This window comes from Felis catus, chromosome C2 (assembly GCF_018350175.1).
Source record: "Felis catus isolate Fca126 chromosome C2, F.catus_Fca126_mat1.0, whole genome shotgun sequence".
Taxonomy (NCBI): Eukaryota; Metazoa; Chordata; class Mammalia; order Carnivora; family Felidae; genus Felis; species Felis catus.
In genome coordinates, this window is record NC_058376.1 from 86,192,734 (window position 1) to 86,207,715 (window position 14,982).

General features: G+C 36.0%; 1 protein-coding gene and 1 long non-coding RNA gene across 2 annotated transcripts in view; one reads left to right on the forward strand and one right to left on the reverse strand.

Moving 5' to 3' along the window:
- Positions 1–2,803: 2,803 nt before the first annotated feature.
- Positions 2,804–3,824, reverse strand: LOC123380012. The gene is made up of 2 exons (XR_006585226.1): positions 3,142–3,824; positions 2,804–3,040 (listed from the first exon to the last, which is right to left on the reverse strand). It is a non-coding gene; the product is annotated as an uncharacterized LOC123380012 (long non-coding RNA).
- A 66-nt stretch (positions 3,825–3,890) lies between these two features.
- The window catches only part of CCDC39 (coiled-coil domain containing 39), a 45,905-nt gene continuing 34,813 nt past the window's right edge, over positions 3,891–14,982 (forward strand). Inside the window, exons 1-3 of the mRNA XM_004001176.6 lie at positions 3,891–4,124; positions 11,849–11,968; positions 13,816–13,962. Of these exons, the coding sequence (XP_004001225.2) occupies positions 4,035–4,124; positions 11,849–11,968; positions 13,816–13,962 (357 nt within the window). The 5' untranslated portion in view covers positions 3,891–4,034. The remainder of the gene's footprint in view (positions 4,125–11,848; positions 11,969–13,815; positions 13,963–14,982) is intronic.

Sequence of the window (14,982 nt, forward strand, 5' to 3'; positions counted from 1 at the left end):
CCCAATTTTAGAGATACTAAAATATGAAAATAAGTCTACCCCAGACTTGATGAAATACAGTGTTACAAGATGTTCATTGTAGCATTGTTTAAAAAGTTAAAATTGATGGATAATATTGAATTTTAAGCTGCTGTTAAAAGACCAAGGATCTAATGTACTAATACAGAAATATGGCCACTATTGTTAAGTGATAAAATGAATCTGCAAAAGAATATTTATAATATGATTCTGTTTCTGTAGGAAAAACTAATATATCTATAGATTTATTTTTTTTAATTTTTTTAATGTTTATTTTTGACAGAGAGAGAGAGAGAGAGAGAGAGAGAGAGAGAGAGAGAGAGAGAGAGAGATAAAGCATGTGTGGGGGAGGGGCAGAGAGAGGGAGACACAGAATCTGAAACAGGCTCCAGGCTCTGAGCTGTCAGCACAGAACCTGACGCGGGGCTTGAGCTCAGGAACAGTGAGATCATGACCTGAGCTGAAGTTGGACGCTCAACTGACTGAGCCACCCAGGAACCCCTATGGCTTTATTTTTAAAAATGCTGGTAGGACACATGCCAAACAGTGGCAACCTCCTGGGAATGAGGTTGGCATGGAGGTGAAGGATATCTTTTCTTTTATACACCTATCTTCCTTCCTTCTCTTTCTTTCTTTCTCTTTCTTTTCTCCTCCTCCTCCTCCTCCTCCTCCTCCTCCTCCTCCTCCTCCTCTTCTTTCTTCTTCTTCTTTCCTTCCTCCTTTTCCTCTTCTTTCTTTCCTTCCTTTCTTTCTTTCTTTCTTTCTTTCTTTCTTTCTTTCTTTCTTTCTTTCTTTCTTTCTTTCATCACATTATTTTTGCAAAACCAAAATCTCTTCATATTTTAGCCTGAACAGTGTGATCTGGATGAAGTTATCTACTTGGGAATGAAGCAGTAAAGGGATAGCATCTACCTTAGCATTTTGTAATTAAATTGAGTATTTCATGGTCAGCAACAAGGCTTGAAAAACTTTGGGTTTTGTTTCCAACTCTAGATTTTAATAAGTTCAATAGAGTTATAATCTAGAAGTTGTAGAATTATAAAAGTGGGAACTAGATGATATGGAATGCCGTGGTGATGAGGTGGAGAAGCATGACTATCATTTTAAGGCAGAAATGTAGAATTAGGAGGAGGCATGGACATTTTGCACAAAATTCAACACTGTGTAATTGTCATCCTGAAATTCAAGAGATAGAATCCCTGAGATACAGGAAATGTGGCTCTTTGCATGAATTTGGCTGCCAGACTTCTTATGTCCTTGGGCCTACAGGAGTACACAGCAAAGACAGCTGCAAGCATGCATTTTGGCAGCTCCTGCTAACACTGAGAGGGGTGGATCAACAGATTGGCACAGGCTGAGGCAGCTGCCTCAGTATTCATATTAGTAATGGGGATGAGAAATTAGAAAGGAATGTTTAAGACACATGGGCAGTAGCAACACTAATAATTTTAGGAAGCACACTGCCATAACAAATCTCAAGTATAAATAACGATGTGCCATCTTAATATATGCTGGATGCTAACATTTTCATTACTAGGAATGAGTAAATTGTTATAAAATAGAAGATCATCTTTTATAAGGTTATTTAGACTCTAAAATTTCGTTATTCCAAATAGGTTGAAATTTCCTCTACAAGCTTTCTCCTCCATCACGTTGGGAATTTAGGCATTGCAGAAGTGAGGAATAAAATGCCGTGGTAATTCTACCATCTATTGAAGATATTTCTAAGAATGTTGTATATGTGAATAAGTACAACGTTTTCTACAGTGAATGATGTTTCACCACACTGTGCTGCATTTTATATGGTCTATAAAGACACGCATATGAAAATTATTTCTAAAAATGGTAGTTGTATATATAGATATAGTATTATTTCAGTAAAGGGATTTGTTCATTAAACTTTGACTCATGAAATATACTATGCATAGTCAAATGTATAAAAGTCATTTCTAAGAATAATAGAATTCTGCTGCATCTGAGTAGTCATTCAGTGAAATAATGTATGCTGCATTCAATATATCTGTAAAATATGCCACATGTATAAAATGTTTCTAGTGTTAGAATTTAAAAATATAAATTGTTTTTAAGAACACAAAAAGCTAAATCTAGTCTTTGAGACTAGAGAAATATTCCATATAATTCAATATATGGAAAACCATGTAAACACAAAGAGACAAAGCTACTACAAGATTTCAAAAGCATAATAACAAACCAACAGTAAAAAGACACTTTCAGTGGGGCGCCTGGGTGGCGCAGTCGGTTAAGCGTCCGACTTCAGCCAGGTCACGATCTCACCGTCCGTGAGTTCGAGCCCTGCGTCGGGCTCTGGGCTGATGGCTCAGAGCCTGGAGCCTGTCTCCGATTCTGTGTCTCTCTCTGCCCCTCCCCCGTTCATGCTCTGTCTCTCTCTGTCCCAAAAATAAATAAATGTTGAAAAAAAAATTTTTTTAAAAGACATTTTCAGGACAATTGAAGAAATATAAATATGAAACAGTTATTAGATGATATTCAAGAATTTTGATGTTATTAATTTTGACCTATGTGACAATAATACTGTGTTTGTGTTAGAAAACATTGAATGTTAAACATTAGTGATGTATGCTCAGGTAGTTGGGGTAAAATATGATGTCTGATTTGTTTTAAAATGCTTTAGCAAAATAATATAGATGAAGTGAATGTGGCAAAATATGTTAAATCAAGATAATGAGTATGTGGGTGGGTATGTGCGCTCTCTCTCTCTCTCTCTCTCTCTCTATATATATATACACACATACATATACATATATATATTTAAACTTTTTATAATAAGCTTAACAAGATAATGATAAAATAAAATTCAAAAGGGCAAAAAAGGCTACAGATAGTTGCTTATTCGATAAGCAAAGTTAATTTATGTTCATGATGCCGTAATAGAGGGTATTTCAGCCAAGAACAACTCTCATTGCAGACAGCATAGTTTGTAGTAGGAGATCTGTATCCTCATTTAGGTTCTGCTGACTTTAATCGCTTCACCTCAGGGAGCCTCAGTTTGTTTGGAAAATAAAAGGATTAGATTAGTTGATAGTTTTATCCTTTCCAGTTCTGAGATGCTAACCAACAGAGGCGGTAAACTCAAATACCTACCAGTGCTGAGCAGGTAACTCAAATTACTGAATAGGTGTAGCGCTTGCCACTCTAACTGGGACTCTTCTTCAGCCGAATGCCTTCATGATAATGTGGACTCAGTGTTGCCTAGCTTTTTTGGAGATTAGGAAGAAATACAGATTTTTATGTGAAATTGAAGATTTGTGTATGTTATAGAAAACGTACAGCGAAAAGTATAGGAGTGGTGAGGCGGGGGTGGGGGTACTACCAAACCCTGCTGCAGTCCATGTCCGCGGTCAGCTAAGACGCTGCGAAGGGCAGATGAACACGGGGAGGAAGACCAGGAGATTAAAACAAAAGATGGAAACACACATCAGTGATTCTAGGGAGTGAATTCTGCTTCAAAATATCAGTCTACCTCAGCCGACGAGATTTCATCTACGGATGAAACTCAAACACCACTTGAAAAGAAAAGTCTGTTTTCGATAGTTCTCATCTTCTGCGTGTGATCCAGCAGTTGCGGGGCGCAATGCCATTCCCGCTCCCAGTGTCCCCCGGAGACCGCAGGCGCCACAGACTTTACACTCTCTGGGAGCGCCCCGGGGGACGATCCCGAGCTGCAACTTGAGGGATAGTTATGCTGGGGCCGCCAACCCCAGCGAACCTGTGGAGTAATTGCTTCGCTTCCTCGGAAGTTTAAAAGAAAAGCTGCGCGGGACCGAGGCAAGAGTTCTCAACCGGAAGTTTTGCCTTCCTGCTTGAGCACTTCCTGTTTGGTAACTAAGGACGCGGGGCGGTTGCTGGGGTTATCGTGGTAATTACTAGGGAGATTTGCGGGTGTAGGGAGTTGCCTCGTGTGCTGCTCCCAGGCTATACGAGAAGGTGGATCTTTCCTCCCCACCCTGTCAGAGGTTCTCTATCCTTTTGCCATCATGAGTAGTGAATTCTTGGCGGAGCTGCATTGGGACGATGGGTTCGCCATCCCGGTGGCAAACGAGGAGAACAGGATCCTGGAAGATCAGGTAAGGGTCAGGTGAAGAAGGCCGGGAAAGGGGGGGTAGTTTCTTGGTTGGCAGGAATACCCCAACCCTTTTATTCTTCCCTTTTCCGTCCCCAGTTTTATCTCTTTCTGTCTAATGCTCACCGCACCATCTCCTTCCTCCCTAACCTGTTTGCCCATTACGGTACTTGCAAAGCATTACAAAATGTATATTGAAAGGATGATTGATATTCGCGACTATAAAGTCTGAATCGTTATTCTCTCCCCTCCCACTCCATTTCGCCTCAGGGGCAGGAGAGGAAAGTCTGGTTCCTGCGTCCCCTTTTCCCTTCCTCAGAATTAAGCGCGGCTTGTAAAGGGACTCTGAGGTTTTCCTAGCAACAGTTGTTTGCGGATGTTTATAAGCAAATCACGCTCTGGTTGACATTACTTTTTGAGTTTCTGCCTAAGACATTTAAAGTTGAAAGGGACTTGAAGAAATATTTTCAAGAGAGACGTTCGAGTAAGAATGTAAAATGTGCAGTTTACAGCTTTTCAAAGTGAGGATGTTGTCACAGAGTGTTATAAAAATATTTTACGTTGTAAGGAATATTTTACACCGGCTTGCAACCAATGAATGCATAGTAGTTGTTAAAAATAAAATTGCATCTGGCTCAGAAAACTTTTAAAAACCTTTAGCAGTTAAAGTTCTGTCACATGGCAGTGTGTTGTGTAGAGGAGGATCCAGAAACAGATGATGTTTACATTACCTTGTAGAATGGAAGAGAAGGTGTTCTTCCCTTGGAAAAGAAAATGAAAATCCATCACTGTTTTTTGAAGTTTTTTTTTTTTCAAAATATTCTGACCTGTTTACTAATGTCTAAATTAGATAGCTGCAGTTTTTTGTTGCTTTGTTTTAATGAAGGGCAACATTAGGGAATATAAGAAATTTGGCACTAAAAAAAACAAAAAGCAGAAATTTGGCATTGAGTACTGAGGAATAATAATATTAACAAGTTTCCAGCCCTGGGTTCAGATCCTACTTACCAGCAGTGAACCTGTTTCTTCTTATATAAACTGGAAATAAATAATCATTTCACAGGGTTGTTTACAGCTCTAAGGATATTAATGTGGGTTAAAGTTCCAATCAAATATTAGTTTTTTTTATTATTGCCATAATATTTGTCTCATATGATTTTATATACGTATTAATTATATTAGCTATTTAAAAAATATTACGGAGTAATAAAAAGAAGAGTGAGGGCCAGAATCACTTTACCTGAATAAACAGTGGCATTAAAAAGGCAACTCTAATAAGTTTAAGATATTCAAACAGAAGGGTAAAAAATAAAAAATACCCACTGTTGACTCTAGAAGTGACTATCATGGCATTAAACAAATATTCCAGACATCATAGTCTACAGTTATATAGATAGAAAAGACAGACAGAAGTATCATTGTTTTTTAAAATTTAAATCCAAGTTAGTTAACATATAGTGTAACAATGATTTCAGGAATAGAATTTAGTGATTCATCACTTACATATAACACCCAGTGCTCATCCCAACAAGCGCCCTCCTAAATGGCCCTCACAGATTTAGTCCTTCCCCCCCACCCAACACCCCTCCAGCAACCCTCAATTTGTCAGTTCTATGTATTTAAGAGTCTCTTATGGTTTGTCTCCCTCTCTGTTTTTATATTATTTTTGCTTCCCTTCCCCTATATTCATCTGTTTTGTATCTTAAATTCCACATATGAGTGAAATCATATGATATTTATCTTTCTCTGACTGACTTCCTGTAGTGTAATACACTCTAGTTCCATCCACATTGTTGCAAATGGCAAGATTTCGCTCTTTTGGATCACCGAGTAATATTCCAGTGTGTGTGTGTGTGTGTGTGTGTGTGTGTGTGTGTGTGTGTGTGTGTGTACCCACCACATCTTCTTTATCCGTTCATCAGTTGATGGACATTTGGGCTCTCTCCACACTCTGGGTATTGTTGATAGGGCTGCTATAAACATTGGGGTGCATGTGCCCTTTCAAAACAGCACATCTGTATCCCTTGGATAAATACTCAGTAGTGTAATTGGTGGGTCGTAAGGTAGTTCTATTTTTAGTTTTCTGAGGAACCTCCATCCTGTTTTCCAGAGAGGCTGCACAGCTTGCATTCCCACCAGCAGTGCAAAAGGGTTCCTCTTTCTCTACATCCTTGCTAACATCTGTTGCTGCCCAAGTTGTTAATTTTAGCCATTCTGACAGGGGTAAGGTGATACCTCATTGTGGTTCTGATTTGTATTTCCCTGATGATGAGTGATGTTGAGCATCTTCTCGTGTCTGTTAGCCATCTGGATGTCCTCTTTGGAAAAATATCTATTCATGTATTTTGCCCAGTTCTTCACTGGATTATTTGTTTTTTGGGTGTTAATTTTGTTAAATTTCTTACAGATTTTGGATACTAACCCTTTATCTGCTATGTCATTTGCAAATATCTTCTCCCATCCGTCAGTTGCCTTTTAGTTTTGCTGATTGTTTCCTTTGCCATGCAAAACCTTTTTATTTTAATGAGGTCCCAATAATTCATTTTTACTTTTGTTTCCCTTGCCTCTGAAGACATGTCAAGTCTCCAGAAGTTGCTGTGGCTGAGGTCAAACAATCAGGTTGTTGCCTGATTTCTCCTCTAGGATTTTGATGGCTTTCTGTCTTACATTTAGGTTTTTCATCCATTTTGAGTTTATTTTTGTGTATGGTGTAAGAAAGTGCTCCAGGTTCATTCTTCTGCATAAGACAGAAGTATTATTAAAATGGAATCCTACTATATGTGCTGTTTTTAACATAAACATTTTATTTAATAAAAATTTTAATTTTATTTGTCTTAAGAGAAAAAAAGAAAGGAATTATTGAATTTCAGGTAAATATTACTTGATTACAAGAGATAGTGATTGCTAAGAAACTTTCTTAACATTAAGAAAAACTGCATAAGAAGAAATGGTTAGATTACTGTTTAAAAAATTCTTTGTTTCATTTGTAGGCAGTTATGGGTTGACTCCCTGCCCTTTCATTTTTCATTTTTAAAGCAAAGAACTTAGCTCTCTCACTTCTTTACACCATCTTTTTACCCATATTACCACTATTAAAAAATAGTGGTTTTATTATTTTTATATTATCAAGCTTTATTTTTTATTCCATTCAGTGCCTTTAATTTACTACAAGTGTTTAGCCTTAATTTTATATGAAAAAAAATTTTAATGTTTTTATTTATTTTTGAGACAGAGAGAGACAGAGCATAAGCAGGGGAGGAGCAAAGAGAGAGGGAGACACAGAATCTGAAGCAGGCTCCAGGCTCCGAGCTGTCAGCACAGAGCCTGACACTGGGCTGAAACTCACAAACCACAAGATCACATGACCTGAGCCAAAGTCGGACACTTAACCGACTGAGCCACCCAGGCGCCCAGCCTTAATTTTATATTTAAACTGATTTAATGGTCCTTAATGTAACCACTTTTATTCAGTTTATCTTTTCTTGGATTTTTCACTTTGATTCATCTTTTGCCTAGTTGGGTCCTATCCTCAAATAGTTGTTTCAAGAAGCGTCCATTGTTTTTTGCTTTTGATTCCTTGCATCCTTGGTTGCCAATTGATTTCTTGCATTGCTTGCTTTAAGTTTGTATTCCTTTAATCACAGTATCAGATCTTCAAGATACCTTCTTTCTGCCTCTACTCCTTCCTTCTGAGTCCTGTGTTTTTTTAATATGGACTTTTTTTCCCCAGACCTATTTCCCAACTGTGGACTACAGAATTCCCTTTATTCTTTTACGTGGTTGATGCTCTACTTCCTAAGTCACATATCTTCTTTCTTGGGTTATCTCCTTATCTCCTTATCTCAAAATAAGGAATATTTCCTTGTGTCTTCCTAACAAGGGTGTATAGGAGGTAAACCCTGAATCTGAAAATGTTTTTTATTTAATCTCATATTTGATGGTGTTGGCTGAGTCAAATGTTCTAGGTTAAAAATTTTTTTATGAAGAATTTGGAAAAATATTATCTTCCAGTAGTGATGTTGGTGAGTAATCTGCTATTAGAAATGTTTCCATTTCTTTGTAGGTTGCAATTTTAATGTCTGGAAGCTTTTAGGGTTTTATGTTTACATTGTAGTTTTTTTTTGGCAACTATATCATATGTTTGATTTTCAGGTTATTTGTTGCTTTTTTGTAGCACCTGGTCTCCTTTTAGTAGTACAATATCATTTACAATCTAAGTGTGTGTGTGTGTGTGTGTGTGTGTGTGTGTGTGTGTGTGTGTGTTTAGTTCTTTTTTGTGTCTTGAAGGATCTTTTTACTTGTTTATCTTGATATCTCTCACTTGATGTAAGTCTTCAATAAATATCTGGTGGTCCTTGCATGTCCTTTTATATTTAAAAGGAGCAAAAAATGCCTGGATATTCTGTGGGGAAGGAATTATCAACTTGTGGAGAGTTAATCATTATGCTTTCATTAGGAAAGCAGATGCCTTTGCTCTGGGTTCATTATGCAATCATAAAAGTTAATAACTGATGAAGAAAATAAAAGTCATAAAGCTGTATGCACCAAACAACATAGCAACTAAGTACATAAAAGTAAAAACTATTATAAATACAAGTAGACTTTGACAAAAATACAGTTGTAGTAGGATACTTCAATATTGACATCAGAATTGGACAGTTCTAATAGACAAAAATAAGAATATAAAGGTATGAATAATGCAGTAAAAGTAAAAACAGAGCATATATCCCTTAAATAAACAGTTTAAAAAATATGTCTGTAAACCATTTAACAAAGGTGGATCATTTACTATACCAGGATGAAAACCTTAATACATTAAAAGTGAATGATATGGGAATGCAAGCTGGTGCAGCTACTCTGGAAAACAGTACGGAGGTTCCTCAAAAAACTAAAAATAGAACTACTACCCTACGACCCAGCAATTGCACTACTAGGCATTTATCCAAGGGATACAGGTGTGCTGTTTCAAAGGGACACATGCATCCCCATGTTTATAGCAGCACTATCAACAATAGCTGAAGTATGGAAGGAGCCCAAATGTCCATTGAAGGATGAATGGATAAAGAAGACGTGGTATATATATACACAATGGAGTATTACTCAGCAATCAAAAAGAATGAAATCTTGCCATTTGCAACTACGTGGATGGAACTGGAGGGTATTATGCTAAGTGAAATTAGTCAGAGAAAGACAAAAATCATATGACTTCAATCATATGAGGACTTTAAGAGACAAAACAGATGAACATAAGGGAAGGGAAATAAAAATGATACAAAAAACAGGGAAGGGGACAAAACAGAAGAGACTCATAAATATGGAGAACAAACAGAGGGTTACTGGAGGGGTTGTGGGAGGAGGGATAAGCTAAATGGGTAAGGGGCACTAAGGAATCTACTCCTGAAATCGTCGTCGCACTACATGCTAACTAATTTGGATGTAAATAAAAAAAAAAAAGTGAATGATAAACCTTAAGGACCTTATACAAAGTGAAATAAGATGGACACAAAAGGACAAATCCTGTATGGTTTCACTTATATGACATACCTAGAGTAGTCAAGTTCATAGAGACATAAGTAGAATGGTGATTTCCAGAGGCTGGGTTGGGGGGAAGAGGAATGGGGAGTTAGGGTTTAATGGGCACAGAGTTTCAGTTTGGGAAGATGAAAATTTTTAGGTGGATGGTGGCAATTGTTGCACAACACATAAATGCACTTAATGCCATTCTTCTTCTTTTTTTAAGTTTATTTATTTTGAGAAAGCACACAAGCAAGGGAGGGGCAGAGAGAGAGAGAGAGAGAGAGAGAGAGAGAGAGAGAGAGAGAATCCTAAGCAGGCTCCATGCTGCCAGTGCAGACCCTGACGTGGGGCTCGAGTGAGATCATGACCTGAGCTGAGATCAAGATTTGGATGCTTAATGGGCTGAGCTACCTAGACAACCCGATGAATGACACTCTTCTTTTTTTTTTTTTTATATATGAAATTTATTGACAAATTGGTTTCCATACAACACCCAGTGCTCATCCCAAAAGGTGCCCTCCTCAATACCCATCACCCACCCTCTCCTCCCTCCCACCCCCCATCAACCCTCAGTTTGTTCTCAGTTTTTAACAGTCAATGACACTCTTAATGTACACTGAAAAATGGTTAAAATGATAAAATGTATGTTTATGTACATTTTACCAAAATTAGAGAAATGAGTGGTGGGAATTTTATAGGCCATATGTTTCTGATCATAAGCCAATAGGATTTATAGTAAATGATTTAAAAAATTATTCTCCATTTTATGGACTGTTTGCCCGCCCCTCCCATTCAAATGTTGAAGCCCTAATCTCCAGTGTGTTGGTATTTGGTGGTGCGGCCTTTTGAAGGTAATTAGGCTTAGATGAGGTCATGAGAATGTGGCTCCCATGATAGTATTATATCTTTATGCGAAGCGGAAGAGAGACCAGCGCTCTCTCTCTCCACCATTTAAAGATGCAGCTAGAAGGCACTGTCTGCAAGTCAGGAAGAGAGATTTCACCAGAACCAAATTTTCTAGTACCTCAATCCTGGGCTTCCTGGCCCCCAGAACTCGGAGAAATAGATTTCTATTCTTTAAGCCACTCAGTCTATGATATTTTGTTATGGCGGCCTGAGCTGACTAACACATCCATCTTAAACACTTAGGCCAATTTCTCAGAAACCTAGATAACTCTTCTATCATGGAGAAATTGAAAGGGAAAAGTTAGTTTTTAGAAAACAATAAAAAGAGACTGCTTCATACCTGTATCCGCTGGAAATAGGAAAAATCTTACTTAGAGAAAAGTTACAGGCTTAAATGCCTTAAATGCCTTCATTTTTAAATCCTCAGCATATGAATTCGAGGGTGACACAGACATTTAGTCTATAGCATCAATGTGACAAAAAGGTAAAATAATTAAAACCTGTTCTTAATAATTTTTTAAAAAAGAATAACAAAGTGAACCAAAGAGGGAATTAGAAGAAAAACTGAAATTAATGAAATAAAAAGCAAAAATACATATTTAGTATGATTTACTATGTTTAATGAAATACAGGAGATAACATGTAGTACATTAGTATTTTATTACTTATTTAAAAAATTCAAATAGCGTCTTTTGCACTTAGTGGATTTGTTGTGCTCCTCCTGGGTTGTAGCCCCAAATTTGGGAACCACAGATCAAGACTATAAGGAAGGATATTTTTGTTATGTTGAGCTTTTATATTGTTTTGAGGGGCGACGTATTCTAATTGTCCTGGGAATCTATCTTGTAATTTCCTAAAGTTTTTTGTTTGTGTGTTTGCTATGCATTTAAATTGTTTTGTTTCTACTCAGGGTTTTAATTCAATGACACACAACATACATTAAGAAAGAGGTCTTAAGCACATGGAAGTTTGTTCTGTTCTGTTAAGCTCTGTCCAAAATCTGTTTATTTTGAATAGCTCAGGGAGGAGCTTATTATACCTGATGTCCGCTGCTTTTAAAATTTATGGTTTGTGTTCTGTGTTTTTGTTACATCTGTTATTATGCTCTTGTTTGCTCTAGAGATGTTGTGGTTTAATTATGTAATAGGATCTCTTTTTTTCCTTTTAAGTACTGCTGTATGAAAATTGCGTTTTAGCGGTGGTTCCTGAAAGATTTCTGAGAAATCTTAGAGATTTCTATTCTATTTTAATATAGTGCTAATTTTCCCACAGCAATGTCTAAATTATCACATGTATTATTTACAGTTGTCAAAGCTGCAGGAGGAAAAGTCAAGCTTGCAAGATCAGCTACGTGACTATGAAGATCGAATTAATGCTATGACTTCTCACTTCAAAAATGTTAAGCAAGAGTTTTCGTTTACGCAGGTATAGTAATGTTGACATTCATGTTGATTAGGTCATGTGTAGTCATGAACATTTCACATTGCATATACATCTGTGATTTTATTTTAGACATACACGAAACTTTAGCATAGCTAACCTATTGTGAATGTAACCTTGAACCTGAAAGTAAGTAGGAAAAAAAGGCTTTTGAGGAATTCGCTACCAAGTTCAAGGAATAATTAACTCATTTGAAAGAAGAAATCATTCATACAATGTAACGTAATATTAGGCAGCAGATTATATGAGAAGGGTACAGTGACGGCAATGAGAAAAATTCTAAGCCAAAATAGACCTAATGTAACATGTGACAGAATTTCCACCTCATTTTCACTTTTACAGCATGACCCACTGGGGCCTTTTTGAGTGGGAACAAATAGTTCACACATTTCAGTAGCCCTTAGGACACCACAGCCCTTAGGATCCTGAGATAGTAGGAAAGTTAAATTATATCTAAGACACTAGTTAAGATAACTGGGGAAAGTATAATGCATTTTAGAAATATTACTACAAATAATAAAAGTTAAAACTTAGAGTGATAAGTATATTTGTTTTATGGACAATCTATTCATGTGTAGAACATCATTCCCTGATGATGCCCAGCAAATAGCTCAGCAAATCAGCATTGGAGAGTTTACTAACTTCCATATCAAACTATTTTTTTAAAAATGCATCTACCTTTCTTTGAAAGGTATGTAATTCTTAATAGTGAACAAAGCATGTTTTTAATACCAATTTATAATTAATATTGATAAGTAACCATTTTGTGGTTTACAGATTTTATTAGGAAGCAGTAAATTGATGAACTTTTAGAAGCAATACTTGAGAGTTTTGAATCCTGATATGATTAATTAATAAACTGAACAACATCATTCTTTAAGTTATTAAACCACTGAGTTGGGGATTTGAAAGTCAGAGATTCTAGGGGTGCCTGGGTGGCTCAGTCGGTTAAGGGTCTGACTTTGGCTCAGGTTATGATCTTGTGGTTCATGGGTTCAAGCCCCACACCAGGCTTTCTGCTGTCAGCCTGTCAGCTCAGAGCCTGGAGCCTGCTTCAGACTCTGTGTCTCCCTCTCTCTCTGCTCCTCCCCTGCTCACACTCTGTTTCTCTCTGTCTCTCAAAAATAAATAAATGTTTAAAAATTAAAAAAAAAAGTCAAATTCTCTGTGGGTGTATATTTCATTATAGTCAAACCTCAGTTAAATCGGATAATAGTTATAGAAGACAATAAACTTCCTATAGCATTAACAGCTCTAATAATGTAAAAATAATACTGATGGTGATAACTTAGAAGCACTACAAACTCAGTAGTCAATAAATACAATTTTATTGAGTAAAGCTTAACACAAAGGCATGGTTGTTTACTAATATATTCTATGAAATACTTATAACCATCGGTGTTTACATAGTCATTTATAAATTATCTCTGCAATCAGCTTATGTAGTCAGTTTATAGAAACAACCCATTTCCTAAAGTATTTTTAAATAAATTTTATTTATTTTTTAGGTAAGTCATGAGTTATATCTTTTTAACTCTTACCATATAAACTTTGATTTTCTGCAGTTTTTCTAGACCAACATAAAATCTAAAAACGGCTGACAACAGTATTTTCTTCTAGGTCATTCCATGAACTGACTTTCTTACAACTAGTAAGCAACACCAACTACACTGAATTGTAAAGTCTAACATGGTTTAGGTTTCAGAGAAGTGGAATTACTAGTACTTAATCTAAGTATTTTGTGGGAACTTTTTTTGGGCTAATGGGTTATTATAAATATTGTATAATGTTAAAAATTAAAAAGTCTTTCTATCTTGTAAATTATTCTGTAGTCTCTTTGTAAAGCAAGAGAGCATGAGATTGAAAGTGAAGAGCATTTTAAGATCATTGCTGAGAGAGAACTAGGACGAGTGAAGGATGAAATCCAACGACTACAAAATGAAATGGCTTCAATACAGGAGAAGAAAAGTGATAAGGAAGTATGTGTTGAAATGTTACTTAAAATTTTGTGCTATTAGTTCTTTTTTCCCTCACTAGCAAACACTGATTTTCTTTTCTTTTTTCTTTTCTTTCTTTTCTGTATGGGAAGGGCATTCATTAGTTTCCTGACATTTACAAAAAACATTGTTTTTTGGACAATGAAAGGCTTGCGGAGTTGTCATTTGAATGAAACAATGATAGAATGTTGCACTTATTTTCCTACTATTCATTTGCCAAATAGTCATTGAGCTATACCATATGCAGAGTACCATACTGGCTATCTACTATGCAATACTAAGCCTCATTTATTCATAAGTATCATATGATACTAGGCATAATTTATTCATATATTTTTAAGGACCACATTAAAAATTACTTTTAATATTTTCATTTTTAATTCAAAATTTTTACCTTTCATATTAATTTATCCGCCTATGACTCTAATATTAAGCTACTGTAAACTCTTTTTCTCTTTTCCTTCATTTTTAGTTACCTGATTTGGACGTTCTTTCCAAATTTGATTCTTCTTTTTACATATGCATATATATATATATATATATATATATATATATATATATATATATAAACACACATATATATGTATTTGTATGCATACATATTTTACTATATTAATTTGTACTTGTTTACATATTGATTTGTTTTCTTTTGTGGATCTAGATTTGTTAAATGAATACATTTACAGAAACATTTTTATTCCTTAACAACTATATTTATTTCAATTAGAAGTACTTCTAAAATTTCCATACGACCTCTTAGTGGCAGCAATCTGATTGGAGCTGTAGGGGACTTGTCTCAGGCTTGAGTTAGCATATCAAGTACATTATTTTTATTCAGATTTGGTGGAGTGACTAATATTAGAGATTGCTCTGGGGGAGTTTCCCTAAAGCCTTTTTAAACAACCTATGGCTCAACTATGATTCTCATCTTTTATAATCTTCTCCCTTCTATTTTATAACTAAAGAATTAAATATAAATGTGATGGTTACATGATTAAATAT